General features: G+C 43.5%; 1 protein-coding gene across 2 annotated transcripts in view; it reads left to right on the plus strand.

Annotated features, from left to right (window-relative positions):
* The window catches only part of itgb5 (integrin, beta 5), a 75,671-nt gene that overhangs the window by 10,808 nt on the left and 50,449 nt on the right, over positions 1-14,414 (plus strand). For both annotated transcript variants that reach the window (XM_014173614.3, XM_014173615.3), the window contains exon 6: positions 1,091-1,252. In XM_014173614.3, coding sequence (XP_014029089.1) covers positions 1,091-1,252 — 162 coding nt within the window. The remainder of the gene's footprint in view (positions 1-1,090; positions 1,253-14,414) is intronic.

Here is a 14,414-nt window from a genome sequence, read left to right on the forward strand (position 1 = left end):
AGAGAAATGCACATTCAATTATCTGACAACAGCTCTGGTGGACATTCCTGCAGTCAGCATGCCAATTACACGCTCCCTCAAAAAATGAGACATCTGTGGCATTGTGACAAAACAAACAGCAAAATGTAGTTGCTTTTATTGTCCCCAAGCACAAGGTGCACCTGTGTAATGATTATGCTGTTTAATCAGCTTATTGATATGCCATGCCTGTCTGGTAGATGGATTATCATGGCAAAGGAGAAATGCTCACTAACAGGGATGTTAACATTTGTGCACAAAATTTGCGAGAAATACATTTTTTGTGCATATGGAACATTTCTGGGATCTTATGTCAGCTGTGTTGTGCCAAGCTCTTTTTACATTAAATATTTTACAAAAACTTTTATGAAGGCTTTATAGTACAGTTACATCTCAAATCAATTTATATCAAGGATCAGTTAGAATGAACTTGTCTCTTTTTGTTGTTATCAAGCCTGTATTTCTATCTTGATTTCATGGACTGATCCCCTGTGCATTTACCAAAGTACAAAACTACATAGGGCGGCAGGTAGCCTAGTGGTTAGAGCATTTGGCCAGTAACGAAAGGTTGCTAGATTGAATCCCCGAGCTGACAAGGTAAAAATCTGTCGTTCTGCCCCTGAACAAGGCAGTTAACCCACTGTTCCTAGGCTGTCATTGTAAATAAGAATTTGTTCTTAACTGACTTGCTTAGTTAAATAAAGAAAATAATTGCCTACTGTAAACTGGAGACTAAAAGGCGCTGCATGGTCAATCCGACATCTGCATTGGCCATTCAGCATTTACTGCGAAGCAGACGTCAGGGCTTTTATACTTCTTGCGCTTACCTGAGCAGAGCTATTGTGAAGGAAGTTGCCCCCACCTACCATCAACCAATCATATCGATATGGAGCCCTCCGCATTGTTACAGAATTTGAGAGGTGCACAGCGACGCAGTACAGAGCTTGATTTAGCATCTGCATACCTCCGGAGTCCACATTTTACGGCTCAAGCATAAATTGGCTTTTAATTTACACCTCAGTTAGGTGTCTCTAAAACTTTCAGTGAAGTAACCATCTCTTCCCTTGTGCAGGAGAGGATAGGTTGGAGGAAGGAGGCCTTCCACCTGCTGGTGTTTGCCACAGACGATGTGCCTCACCTGGCCTTGGACGGTAAACTGGGAGGCCTGGTCCAGCCCCATGATGGGGAGTGCCACATGAATGAGAAGAACGAATACAGCGGCTCCACCAAGATGGTAAGACGAGGCATGGTTTCTATAGAGCTAAAACATGGTTATTGAAGCGCTGTAACATCATAACATGGTTACTGTAGAACTATGTCATTATAACATGGTTACTGTAGAGCTAGCTATAACTTCATTGTAACATGGTTACTCTAGAGCAGTGGTCACCAACCTTTTCTGAGTCAAGATGACTTTCGAAGTAAAAAAGCAAGCTGACATCTACTCCTCAGAATTCTTTACATTAACCTCACACAAACAGTTTTGTAGGAATGAGGTTTGGGCAGTAGGCCTAATACATTATCACAGCATATTGGCTATATGATCGACCTGCCAATATTGTTCATCAGACCATATTATATTTCAAAACTCGAGCTTTGATAACAAAATAGATCAGTTGGTTTAGCACTTGTGGAGCATGAATTGAGAAATTTCGCTTTTTTATTTTACTGGACTGATGGTACTTGCATCTGATGGTCAACGAGGTCAAATGACGACTTCAGTGATCTTCAGGTCAAAACGTCGGAGCTCTAGAAAGATGCCTGAATTTCCGACTTGGAATCCTTTCCTCCGGTGAGACTGACCAGAGAAAGGGGACACTGTCTTCCACCTGATGGCGAAACTCGAGTCGCACCGCATCTGCCTCATGCACAAATTCATGTTGTTCCTATGACCAGAGAAAGTTAAATATTCTTTAATATTAAAATCGACACGACGAGCTTTTAATAATAAAATGCAGGGCTATTGATACTTGGCTACTCATTCATTGCAGCTGCAGCCCGAGCGGAACTACGGAGAAGCGCCTTTTTGTAATAGTTTTAAATTAAAAACAGTGACGTGCTGAATATACATTTAAACAAATATATACATTTAAACACACTCATAAAAACAGCAGCTCTTTGCTGTATTCGTTGACAATCTGTGGTCATGGTTTTAAAAGTGATTAAATCTTATGTAGGCTATTAGCCTGTTAAACTTGGCTATGGCCAGGGTCACAGGCTGACTACACCACTCACGTTGCGTGCACGAGCGTTGTAAAATAAATGTAGAAATCTATATTATTCAATTATTGCACCCACACTGCTCGCGCACGCCAACAAGGGTCTGCGTTGCCAAGGGCTAAAATAGAAGTCAGTTCTATTTGTGACGCAGATCGCGCTGCAAGTCCTCCCTCTCCCATCTCCTCATTGGTTTACAGAAGCACGTGCCATCTCCTCATTGGTTATACCCAGGTGGGTAACTGAAAGACGAACAAGGTCGGTGGTGGAAATGCACCTAATTTATGAAAATTGCCCATCACAATATAAAGTCAAGAGAAGAAAAAGCCTGGAAGGAGGAGAGATGGCTAGAAACCATTCAGCTGACTGTTTTTATGTGTGGATTAGTTGTCGAAGTAGAGGATCTTGTGCATTTCAGGCAAGATAACAACTCAATGTTTATATCCCAGGACAAATTAGCTAGCAACAGCAAGCTATCTAAATAGGACAAATTAGCTAGCAAGTGCTAGCTAGCTAGCTAAATTGCCATCAATGTTTAATGCTTTTCGACCTGTCGCTTTTCGACCTGCATGTCATGATCGCGTTTGGTGTGGGGGGGAAAAATACATTTATGCACCATGGCGCACGTGTGCAGCCTGTTTGGGTTCGTGTCATGGAAGCTCTGTAGCCACGGTGATTTGAGCTAGCCGACGGGCAGCAAAGTAGCTGCACTCGATTTAGTCACAGATTTGCCGGTCCGCCGGGTAGGCGGAGTTTGTCTCATGGGAACATGTTGCTTACCCGGTGTGCAGGACTTTTGAATCAAGTGCACCTACTGGCAACAGCTCAACACGATTTATGTTGGCTTTTCTACAGAAATATTTGGTGATCGATTAGGAATGCCTTGAAGATCGACATGTCGACCGCGATCGACTGGTTTGGCGACCACTGCTCTAGAGTAACCATGTTACAATGATGTTATATCTCTAGAGCAGGAGTCGCCAACCAGTCGATCTCGGTCGAGAAGATGATCTTGGAAGCATTCCAAGTCGATCGCGAGGAGTTTTCAAAATCAGAGGGGGGGAAAAAATCATAAATGTCAATGTTTTAATTATTTATGAATTTAATTTAAAATGTGCCATGTGTGAGCCCTGTATGTAGTTATGGTGGGGGAGGGGTATATTTGGCCAATCAAATACATTTTCTAAGTTTGATGTCTGACAAAATAAATCCCTGACTCCCGCCTTAACTAGCTCAGGCACTTGTTGTTATGCTATCAAGCTAACGAAACGATGGCGGAGGCACAAAGGAAAAGGCAAAAAATGTATAATTTTCATTTAGAATGGGAACACGATTTTCTGTTCATCGTAGTTAAGGACAAAAGGATTTGCCTGATTTTGTCACCAGGCTGTAGCTCCAGCAAAAAGGGGTAACGGGGAGCTGCACCGCAACACCATCCACCCCAAATTCAAAGAAACTTACCCGCTAAAGAGTGTAATATTCATATGGGAATACATACTGAATTATAATTGGATGCATTTTACCGCCGTATCATACTGTGCGGTGATTGGTTAAGACCACCCAGACGGTTAGGTCATGGCCAGTTGATCGTGGTTGGAGATAGGCGAACATGCAGTTGTAGCTGCATAAAGAGTTATGTTAGGAAACATCCTGTAGTTCTGCGTTTTATTATTTGTACAAAGCGTACAAAACAAGACATGGTGTCAGAGTAAATGGTCTTAAAATATGGATTTTTCTGGAGTTCCTTCACCTCGAATGGACTGGGAGTCTACAAACTTACCCGATGCATGGCGTAAGTACAAACAGCATGTGGAGCTAATGTTCACGGGTCCTTTGAAGGCAAGAGGAGAAGAGGAAAAATGCAGCTACCTGCTCCTCTGGATCGGTGAAAAAGGGAGAGATATTTACAACAGATGGACACTTACCGAGGCTGAATCAAAGTTACTGAAAACATACTACGATCGTTTTGAAGCATATGTTGTGCCGAAGACTAATACAATTTTCGCTAGGTACAAATTCCATGAGAAAGTACAGGGAGCTAGCGATTCTTTTGAACAGTTTGGGACTGAGCTGCGTCTGCTTGTGAAAGACTGTGATTATGCAAACAAGGATGAGATGGTCAGGGACCGTATTGTATTTGGGATACACTCACCGCGAGTGAGAGAAACTTTTGAATGTTGGGTCTGAGCTAACGCTGGACAAAGCTATCGACATAGCCAGATCTCACGAGCTAGCACAGGCTCAGATGAAAACCATTTCGCGCGGCAGCACGAGCGCATCACGTGAACAAGCAGTGCACGCAGTCAGGCAGACATCAAAGCCCCCTCCGGTGCCCAGAGAGCGCATTTCAGAACGGAGAGAGACATAACTCCAAAACAGAGCGACACAGACTCAAAACGCCCCAAAACATGTGGATATTGTGGATACAAAGTGCATGGCGAACAAGGAAATTGCCCAGCTAAAGGCAAACAGTGTACTAAATGTGGTAAATGGAATCACTTTGCAAAAGTGTGCAGAGCTTACCGTGGAAAAACAGTACACACAGTGAGTGAAGATGAAATGTCAATCAAAGAGTCAAATTATGATGAACTGTTTATTGATTCAGTGACACAGAAAAGTCACATATCAGAGACAGAGCAAGCCTTTGCTGACATTGAGATAGGAACACAAGGCACAAAGCTAAAGTTCAAACTAGACACTGGTGCACAAGTAAACATTATTCCTCTGAATAAGTACCGCAGCTTGACATCTGAGTGCGAGCTACAGCCCACCATGTGCAGACTGACTGGTTATGGTGGTGAACAGCTCCCAGTAAAAGGCACATGCACTTTCAAATGCAAATACAAGGAAAGTGACATGATGTTGGACTTTTATGTTGTTGACACTAGAGCACCTGCAGTGCTAGGTCTTAAAGCATGTTTAGACATGGACCGCATCAAGCTAGTTTTATCAGTAACAGCACCAGTAGAGACAGAAAATGTACTGGAGGAGTTTGTTGATGTCTTTACAGGAATAGGATTATTCCCAGGAGAATGTACCATTCACCTTGACCCAGACGCAACCCCTGTGGTCTACCCACCGAGAAAGATTCCCCTTGCTCTCTGTGCCCGTCTGAAGAAAGAGTTGGAGAGCATGGAGCAATCGGACATAGTCACCAAGGTTACAGAACCGACTGACTGGGTAAACGCGTTAGTGGTGGTGGAGAAACCACGCACAGGCAAGCTCCGAGTATGCCTCGACCCAAGAGACTTGAACAAGGCTATCAAACGGCCCCATTACCCTTTACCGACGCTAGATGGTATCACGCACAAGCTAGCGGGAGCACACTACTTCAGTGTCATGGACGCTAGATCAGGCTACTGGGCTATCAAGTTCACAGAAGAGTCATCTAAGCTCACAACATTCAACACACCGTTTGGACGCTACAGGTTCCGTCGCCTGCCTTTTGGGATTATCTCAGCCCAAGACGAGTTTCAGCGAAAGATCGAAGTGTATGAAGGCCTCGACGGAGTTGTGGCAATTGTGGACGACATCCTTGTTTATGGTTGAACCAAAGAGGAGCACGACCGAAACCTCCGCGCGATGCTGCAAAGGTCCCGCGAGAGAGGAGTCCGGCTCAACCCCGAGAAGAGCACAGTCAGCGCTACAGAGGTCAGCTACTTCGGACATCTTCTCACAGCGACTGGAATCAAGCCGGATCCACAGAAGATCTCAGCCATAAAAGAAATGGAGCCACCAAAGAACCGTGCAGAGCTGGAAACCGTGCATGGCATGGTCAACTACTTAGCCAAGTTCGCACCCAGCCTCTCCAATGCTAATGCACCCCTGCGTCAACTGCTAAAGCAGTCCAGTGAGTTTCTTTGGGACAAGCAACACGACATTGCTTTCCAGAATGTGAAAGACTTGATCACGAGAGAACCAGGACCAATCCTTGCCTACTACGACCCCAACAAAGAGCTCAGACTCCAAGTGGACGCGTCGAAGTATGGACTAGGTGCAGTGCTACTGCAAGAAGGAAAGCCCATCGGCTACGCTTCCAAATCTCTCACAGACTGTGAAATCAACTACGCTCAAATCGAAAAGGAGCTCTATGCCATTCTGTTCGGATGTAAACGTTTCCATCAGTACGTATATGGACGACAAGTCATTGTGGAATCCGACCACAAGCCCCTTGAGTCAATCATGAGGAAACCACTAGCTGCAGCCCCGCCAAGGCTACAGAGAATGATCCTTCAACTACAAAAATACGACTTCACAGTCACTCACCGTCCAGGCAAAGACATCCCTGTCGCAGACACACTCTCCAGGAAGTTTCTTACTTACAAGGACAGCAGCCTCAGTGAAGGCATGGACATGCAAGTGCACACTGTGTACAGCAACTTACCAGTTAGTGACACGAAACTGAAGGAGATCCAAGCAGAAACAGACAAGGACTCACAACTCACACAGCTGAGGGAAGTTATACAGGATGGATGGCCTGAGGAGAGGAGAAAATGCCCTCAGAGCGTCTCAGAATTCTGGAACCATCATGATGAACTATCACAGATCAACGGAATAATTTTCAAAGGAGAGAAAATCATTATTCCTACCAGTCTCAGAGAAGAGATTTTGACAAAGATCCATGCTGGACACATGGGCATGGAAAAGTGCAAACAGAGAGCACGGGACATTTTGTTTTGGCCTGGAATGTGCAAACAAATAGAGGACATTGTTGGTAGATGCACCATCTGTCTTGAACAACGCCCCTCAAACACCAAAGAGCCAATGTTACCTCACTGTATCCCAGACCGACCCTGGCAGGTCGTGGCAACCGATCTGTTCACCTGGAACAACGAGGACTACATCGTAACAGTGGACTACTACAGCAGATACTTCGAACTCGACAAGCTTCACAGCACCACATCTGCAGCTGTGATACACAAGCTGAAAGCAGCCTTTGCCAGGCATGGCATTGTAGAGACTTTAATATCTGACAATGGGCCCTGTTACAAATCAAATGAGTTTGAATCCTTCACAAAAGCATGGGAGTTCACACATGTCACCACAAGCCCACATTACCCTCAAAGTAATGGCCTTGCTGAAAAATCTGTGCAGATTGCTAAATCACTCATGGACAAAGCAAAAGCAGACGAGAGACCCCTACCTCAGTCTCCTTGAATACCGCAACACTCCAGTTGACAACTTCAAATCACCAGCCCAGCTGTTGATGAGCCGCAGACTTCGCTCAACTCTTCCCAGCACCAACCAGCAGCTGCAACCTGAGGTCGTCAGCTACAAGGAAATGCATGAAAAACGTGCACAGAGACAACAACAACAAAAGCGATACTACGACAGGTCAGCTAGACCACTGCCACCACTGATCGACGGAGAGTCAGTTAGAATCCAGGAGCATGGCCTCTGGAAACCAGCAGTCGTCATCCAGCCAGCCAGCTGACACTGAACGTTCATATCACGTCCGCACAGCAGAAGGAGTGGTGTACCGCCACAATCGTCGTCACTTACTGAACACAAAAGAACAACACACCGATGAGATGAACTGTTCCCCTGAAAGAGAACGTGATGGACTAAACACACACACAGCACAACATACACCACACTTACCTGCAACACCACAAGAGCTGTTGACTGACACAGAAGCATGCTCAACATCATATCGCACAAGGTCAGGAAGAGAGGTCAAGCCCAGAACTCTCCTCGACCTGTGAAATGTCAAAGGGTGTAGGCGGATCGCTGCCCTAAAAGAGTTCCAGACTGTAAACTAGTTATTGAAAGTTCACTTGACACTTTGGTATTGTATTTGTTTGAAATGTTAAGATGTCATTTCTACAGTGAAAGCTGAGTTGCTGAGAATCCCTTGTTTGAAAAGTTGGATCATTGTTTCAGAGTCTCAGAGTCTATGTTGATTCAGTTGGTGTATTATGCAATATAAATGGTTACTTACCTTGAGTTCAAACTACAGAGCATGTATTCAAAAGAAAAGCTTAGAATATGTAAAACGTTTGTATTTTATTTTAAAAGAAGGGGGATGTAATATTCATATGTGAATACATACTGAATTATAATTGGATGCATTTTACCGCCGTATCATACTGTGCGGTAATTGATTAAGACCACCCAGACGGTTAGGTCATGGCCAGTTGATCGTGGTTGGAGATAGGTGAACATGCAGTTGTAGCTAGTTAATAAAGAGTTATGTTAGGAAACATCCTGTAGTTCTGCGTTTTATTATTTGTACAAAGCGTACAAAACAAGACAAAGAGCATGCTTCGTTCAAAGAAAATTGACCAGCTCAAGTCTATTGAAAGCACAGCAATCGCTTTTTACGTTATTCGAGGAATTCAAAAACAGAGGACATAGCATTTTTTTTATCGGAAGTGTGCCACTTTTTTAAATTTATTATTAAACACTTGACCCAGCCACTGTGACAAGGGTAGAGTCTTTATCGGATGACGTGAATCAACAAGTGCTCAAGGATTTATCACTGAGTGCTTTTCGCTGAAATTTGACAAATCCCAGGATATGACTGCACAGCTGATTTATTTAACCAGGTAAGCTAGTTGAGAACAAGTTCTCATTTACAACTGCAACCTGGCCAAGAGAAAGCAAAGCAGTGCGACACAAACGACAACAGAGTTACACATGGAATAAACAAGCGTACAGTCAATAACAATAGAAAAAAGTCTATATACAGTGTGTGCAAATGGCGTGAGGAGGTAGGCAATAAATAGGCCATAGTAGCGAAATATTGACAATCAGATTAACACTGGAGTGATAAATGAGCAGATGATGATGTGCAAGTAGAGATACTGGTGTGCAAAAGAGCAGAAAAGTAAATAAAAACATGTGGATGAGGAAGGTAGATTGGATGGGCTATTTACAGATGGACTATGTACAGCTGCAGCGATAGCTGATGTTTAAAGTTAGTGAGGGAAATATAAGTCTCCAGCTTCAGCAATTTTTGCAATTCGTTCCAGTCACTGGCCGCAGAGAACTTGAAGGAAAGGTGGCCAAAGGAGTTGTTGGCTACGGGTGGGTGTTGTTATCTTGACCAGTGAGCTGAGATAAGGCGGAGCTTTACCTAGCATAGACTTATAGATGACCTGGAGCCAGTGGGTCTGGCGACGAATTTGTAGCGAGGGCCAGCCGACTAGAGCATACAGGTCGCAGTGGTGGGTGGTATAAGGGGATTTGATAACAAAACGGATGGCATTGTGATAGACTGCATCCAGTTTGCTGAGTAGAGTACTGGAAGCTATTTTGTAGATGACATCGCCAAAGTCGAGGATCGGTAGGATAGTCAGTTTTACTAGGGTAAGTTTGGCGGCGTGAGTGAAGGAGGCTTTGTTGCGAAATAGAAAGCCGATTCTAGATTTGATTTTGGATTGGAGATGTTTAATATGATTCTGGTAGGAGAGTTTACAGTCTAGCCAGACACCTAGGTATTTGTAGTTGACCACATATTCTAGGTCAGAAACGTCCAGGGTAGTGATGCTAGTCGGGCGGGCGGGTGCGGGCAGCGAACGGTTGAAAAGCATGCATTTGGTTTTACTAGCGTTTAAGAGCAGTTGGAGGCCACGGAAGGAGTGTTGTATGGCATTGAATTGAAGCTCGTTGGAGGTTAGTTAAAACTTCTTGTGGGACGGTAGCGTCCCACCTGGCCAACATCCGGTGAAATTGCAGAGCGCCAAATTCAAAATACAGAAATAGTCAAATTAAGAATTCATAAAAATACAAGTGTTATACATCGGTTTTAAGATTAACTTCTTGTTAATCCAGCCGCCGTGTCAGATTTCAAAAAGGCTTTATGGCGAAAGCATACAATGCGATTATCTGAGGACAGCGCCCCGCTTACAAAAGCATACAAACATTTTACAACCAAGTAAAGGAATTACAAAAGTCAGAAATAGCGATAAATTAATCATTTACCTTTGATCTTCATATGTTTGCAGTCACAAGAGTCCATGTTACACAAATGTTTGTTTTGTTCGATAAAGTCCCTCTTTATGTCCCAAAAACTCAGTTTTGTTGGCACGTTTTGTTCAGTAATCCACTGGCTCAAAGGCGGTCACGACATGCAGACGGAAACATCCTAATAGTACCAGTAAAGTTTGTCGAAACATGTCAAACGATGTTTATAATTAATCCTCAGGTTGTCTATTGTCTAAATAATTGATAATATTTCAACCGAACAATAGCGTCTTCAATAGGAAGGAAAAACAACGAACGGCGCGTAATCGTTCACGCGCGCAAACCAGCTCTGCTTCTTTCTACAGTCCACTGAAAGAAAGGTCTCATTCTTCCTCGTTTTTCAGAATACAAGCCTGAAACAATGTCTAAAGACTGTTGACATCTAGTAGAAGCCACAGGAACTGCAACCTAGGTCCTAACCCAACAGATACTGTATAGGCATTCAATAGAAAAGTATCCACATCAAAAATATCCCACTTCCTGAATGGATTTTCCTCAGGTTTTTGCCTGCCATATCAGTTCTGTTATGCTCACAGACATTATTTTAACAGTTTTGGAAACTTTTGTGTTTTCTATCCAAAACGACCATGCATATGCATATTCTAGCTTCTGGGCCTGAGTAACAGGCAGTTTACATTGGGCACCTAATTCATCCAAAATTCTAAATACTGCCCCCTACCCAAGAGAGGTTAACACAGTGTCCAAAGAAGGGCCAGATGTATACAGAATGGTGTCATCTGTGTAGAGGTGGATCAGGGAATCACCCGCAGCAAGGGCAACATCATTGACATGCATGCATACATACAGAGAAAAGAGTCGACCCGAGAATTGAACCCTGTGGTACCCCCATAGACTGCCAGAGGTCCGGACAACAGGCCCTCCGATTTGACACACTGGACTCTGTCTGCGAAGTAGTTGGTGAACCAGGCGAGGCAGTCATTTGAGAAACCACGGCTGTTTAGTCTGCCAATAAGAATACGGTGATTGACAGAGTTGAAAGCCTTGGCCAGGTCGATGAAGACGGCTGCACAGTACTGTCTTTTATCAATGGTAGTTATGATATCGATTAGTACCTTGAGCGTGGCTGAGGTGCACCCGTGACCAGCTCGGAAACCGTATTGCACAGCGGGGAAGGTACGGTGGGATTCGAAATGGTCAGTGATCTGTTTATTAACTTGCTTTTCGAAGACTTTAGAAAGGCAAGGCAGGATGGATATAGGTCTGTAACAGTTTGGCTCTAGAGTGTCACCCCCTTTGAAGAGGGGGATGACTGCGGCAGCTTTCCAATATTTAGGGATCTCGGACAATACGAAAGAGCTTGAACAGACTGGTAATAGGGGTTGCAGCAATGGCGGTGGAAAGATGGTCCAGATTGTCTAGCCCAGTTGATTTGTACAGGTCCAGGTTTTGCAGCTCTTTCAGAACATCAGCTATCTGGATTTGGGTGAAGGAGAAGCTGGGGAGGCTCGGGCAAGTAGCTGCGGAGGGTGCGGAGCTGTTGGCCGGGGTTGGGGTAGCCAGGAGGAAAGCATGGCCAGCCGTAGAGAAATGCTTATTGAAATTTTCGATTATCATGGGTTTATCGATGGTGACCATGTTACCTAGCCTCAGTGCAGTGGGCAGCTGGGAGGAGGTGCTCTTGTTCTCCATGGACTTAAGTGTCCCAAAACTTTTTGGAGTTAGAGCTGCAAATTTCTGTTTGAAAAAGCTTGCCTTTGCTTTCCTGACTGACTGCATGTATTGGTTCCTGATTTCCCTGAACAGTTGCATGTCGCGGGGGCTATTCGATGCTATTACAGACCGCCACAGGATGTTTTTGTGCTGGTCAAGGGCAGTCCGGTCTGGAGTGAACCAAGGGCTATATCTGTTCTTAGTTCTACATTTTTTGAAAGGGGCATGCTTATTTAAGATGGTGAGGAAATTACTTTTAAAGAACGACCAAGCGTCCTCTACTGACGGGATGAGGTCAATATCCTTCTAGGATACCCGGGCCAGGTTGATTAGAAAGGCCTGCTCGCAGAAGTGTTTTAGGGAGCGTTTGACAATGATAAGGGGTGGTTGTTTCACTGCGGACCCATAGTGGATGCAGGCAATGAGGCAGTGATTCCTGAGATCCTGGTTGAAAACAGCAGAGGTGTATTTGGAGGGCAAGTTGGTCAGGATAATATCTATGAAGGTGCACATGTTTACGGATATAGGGTTGTACCTGGTGGGTTTCTTGATGATTTGTGTGAGATTGAGGGCATGTAGCTTAGATTGTAGGACTGCCGGGGTGTTAAGCATATCCCAGTTTAGGTCACCTTGAATCACAGCCTACTTCGCCAAACGGGTGATTTAACAAGCGCATTCGCGAAAAAGCACTCTCGTTGCACCAATGTCTACCTAACCATAAACATCAATGCCTTTCTTAAAATCAATACACAAGTATATATTTTTAAACCTGCATATTTAGTTAATATTGCCTGCTAACATGAATTTCTTTTAACTAGGGAAATTGTGTACTTCTCTTGCGTTCCGTGCAAGCAGAGTCAGGATATATGCAGCAGTTTGTGCCACCTGGCTCGTTGCGAACTGTGTGAAGACCATTTCTTTCTAACAAAGACCGTCATTAATTTGCCAGAATTGTACATAATTATGACATAACATTGAAGGTTGTGCAATGTAACAGCAATATTTAGACTTAGGGATTCCACCCATTAGATAAAATACGGAACGGTTCCGTATTTCACTGAAAGAATAAACGTTTTGTTTTCGAAATGATAGTTTCTGGATTCGACCATATTAATGACCTAAGGCTCGTATTTCTGTGTGTTATTATAATTAAGTCTATGATTTGATAGAGCAGTCTGACTTAGCGGTGGTAGGCAGCAGCAGGCTCGTAGGCATTCATTCAAACAGCACTTTCCTGCGTTTGCCAGCAGCTCTTCGCTGTGCTTCAAGTGCTGCGTTGTCTATGACTTCAAGCCTATCAACTCCCGTGATTATGCTGGCAATACTAAAGTACCTATTAGAACATCCAATAGTCAAAGGTATATGAAATACAAATGTTATAGAGAGAAATAGTCCTATAATAACTACAACCTAAAACTTCTTCCCTGGGAATATTGAAGACTCATGTTAAAAGGAACCACCAGCTTTCATATGTTCTGAGCAAGGAACTTAAACGTTAGCTTTTTTACATGGCACATATTGCTCTTTTACTTTCTTCTCCAACACTTTATTTTTGCATTATTTAAAACAAATGACAATTACAACAATACTGAATAAGGTGCGCGTCACTGTTTTTTTTCTATGGGAATGGGCCATTTTAGGAAGAATGATCGATCGATCGGTATTGGCGTTGAAAAAAATCATAATCGGTTGACCTCTAGAGCTATAACATCTAACTGTAATATGGTTACTCTAGAGCTATAACGTCTAACTGTAACATGGTTACTCTAGAGCTGTAACGTCTAACTGTAACATGGTTACTCTAGAGCTGTAACGTCTAACTGTAACATGGTTACTCTAGAGCTGTAACGTCTAACTGTAACATGGTTACTCTAGAGCTGTAACGTCTAACTGTAACATGGTTAAAATACAACTCGGCTATAACATCAAATGTTATTGGCCGCTTACACGTATTCTACAGATGCTATCTCAGGTGCAGAGAAATGCTTATGTTTCTATCTCCAACAGGGCAGTAATACCGAACAATACACACAAATGTAAATAAAGAAATAAAAAAAATATCAGAACAATGTCAGTGTCCGGAATATAAATATGTATGTATATGATGGTATGTATGGACAGTATATGAATAGAAAAGGTGTGTACAGCAGTATACAACATGATTAGCTATGTTATTTCTCACACACACACACACACACACACACACACACACACACACACACACACACACACACACACACACAAAATTATAGAGTACAGTCAAACCTCCCTATGCCTTGTAACCTATTTGAGATGGTTATTTTTCATCCACATTGTCAGTGTAATATATTACTAGGCTCAAATTCCATACTGAAGCAGCAGCTCTCAAGAATAGACTTGGTCCAGATGGATTGCTTTGAGGTAAAGCTAACATCAATGACTCAACCTTCCAGACACAAAGCATTTAACTGCTGGTCTGATTCTTTGATGGCCAGAGCCAGGCTAGATTTAGGTAAGGAGGAATGCAATGTAAACTCTGAGGTATGCTAGTTCCCTGAGTC

Source organism: Salmo salar, chromosome 25 (genome assembly GCF_965601325.2).
Source record: "Salmo salar chromosome 25, fSalSal1, whole genome shotgun sequence".
Lineage (NCBI taxonomy): Eukaryota > Metazoa > Chordata > Actinopteri > Salmoniformes > Salmonidae > Salmo > Salmo salar.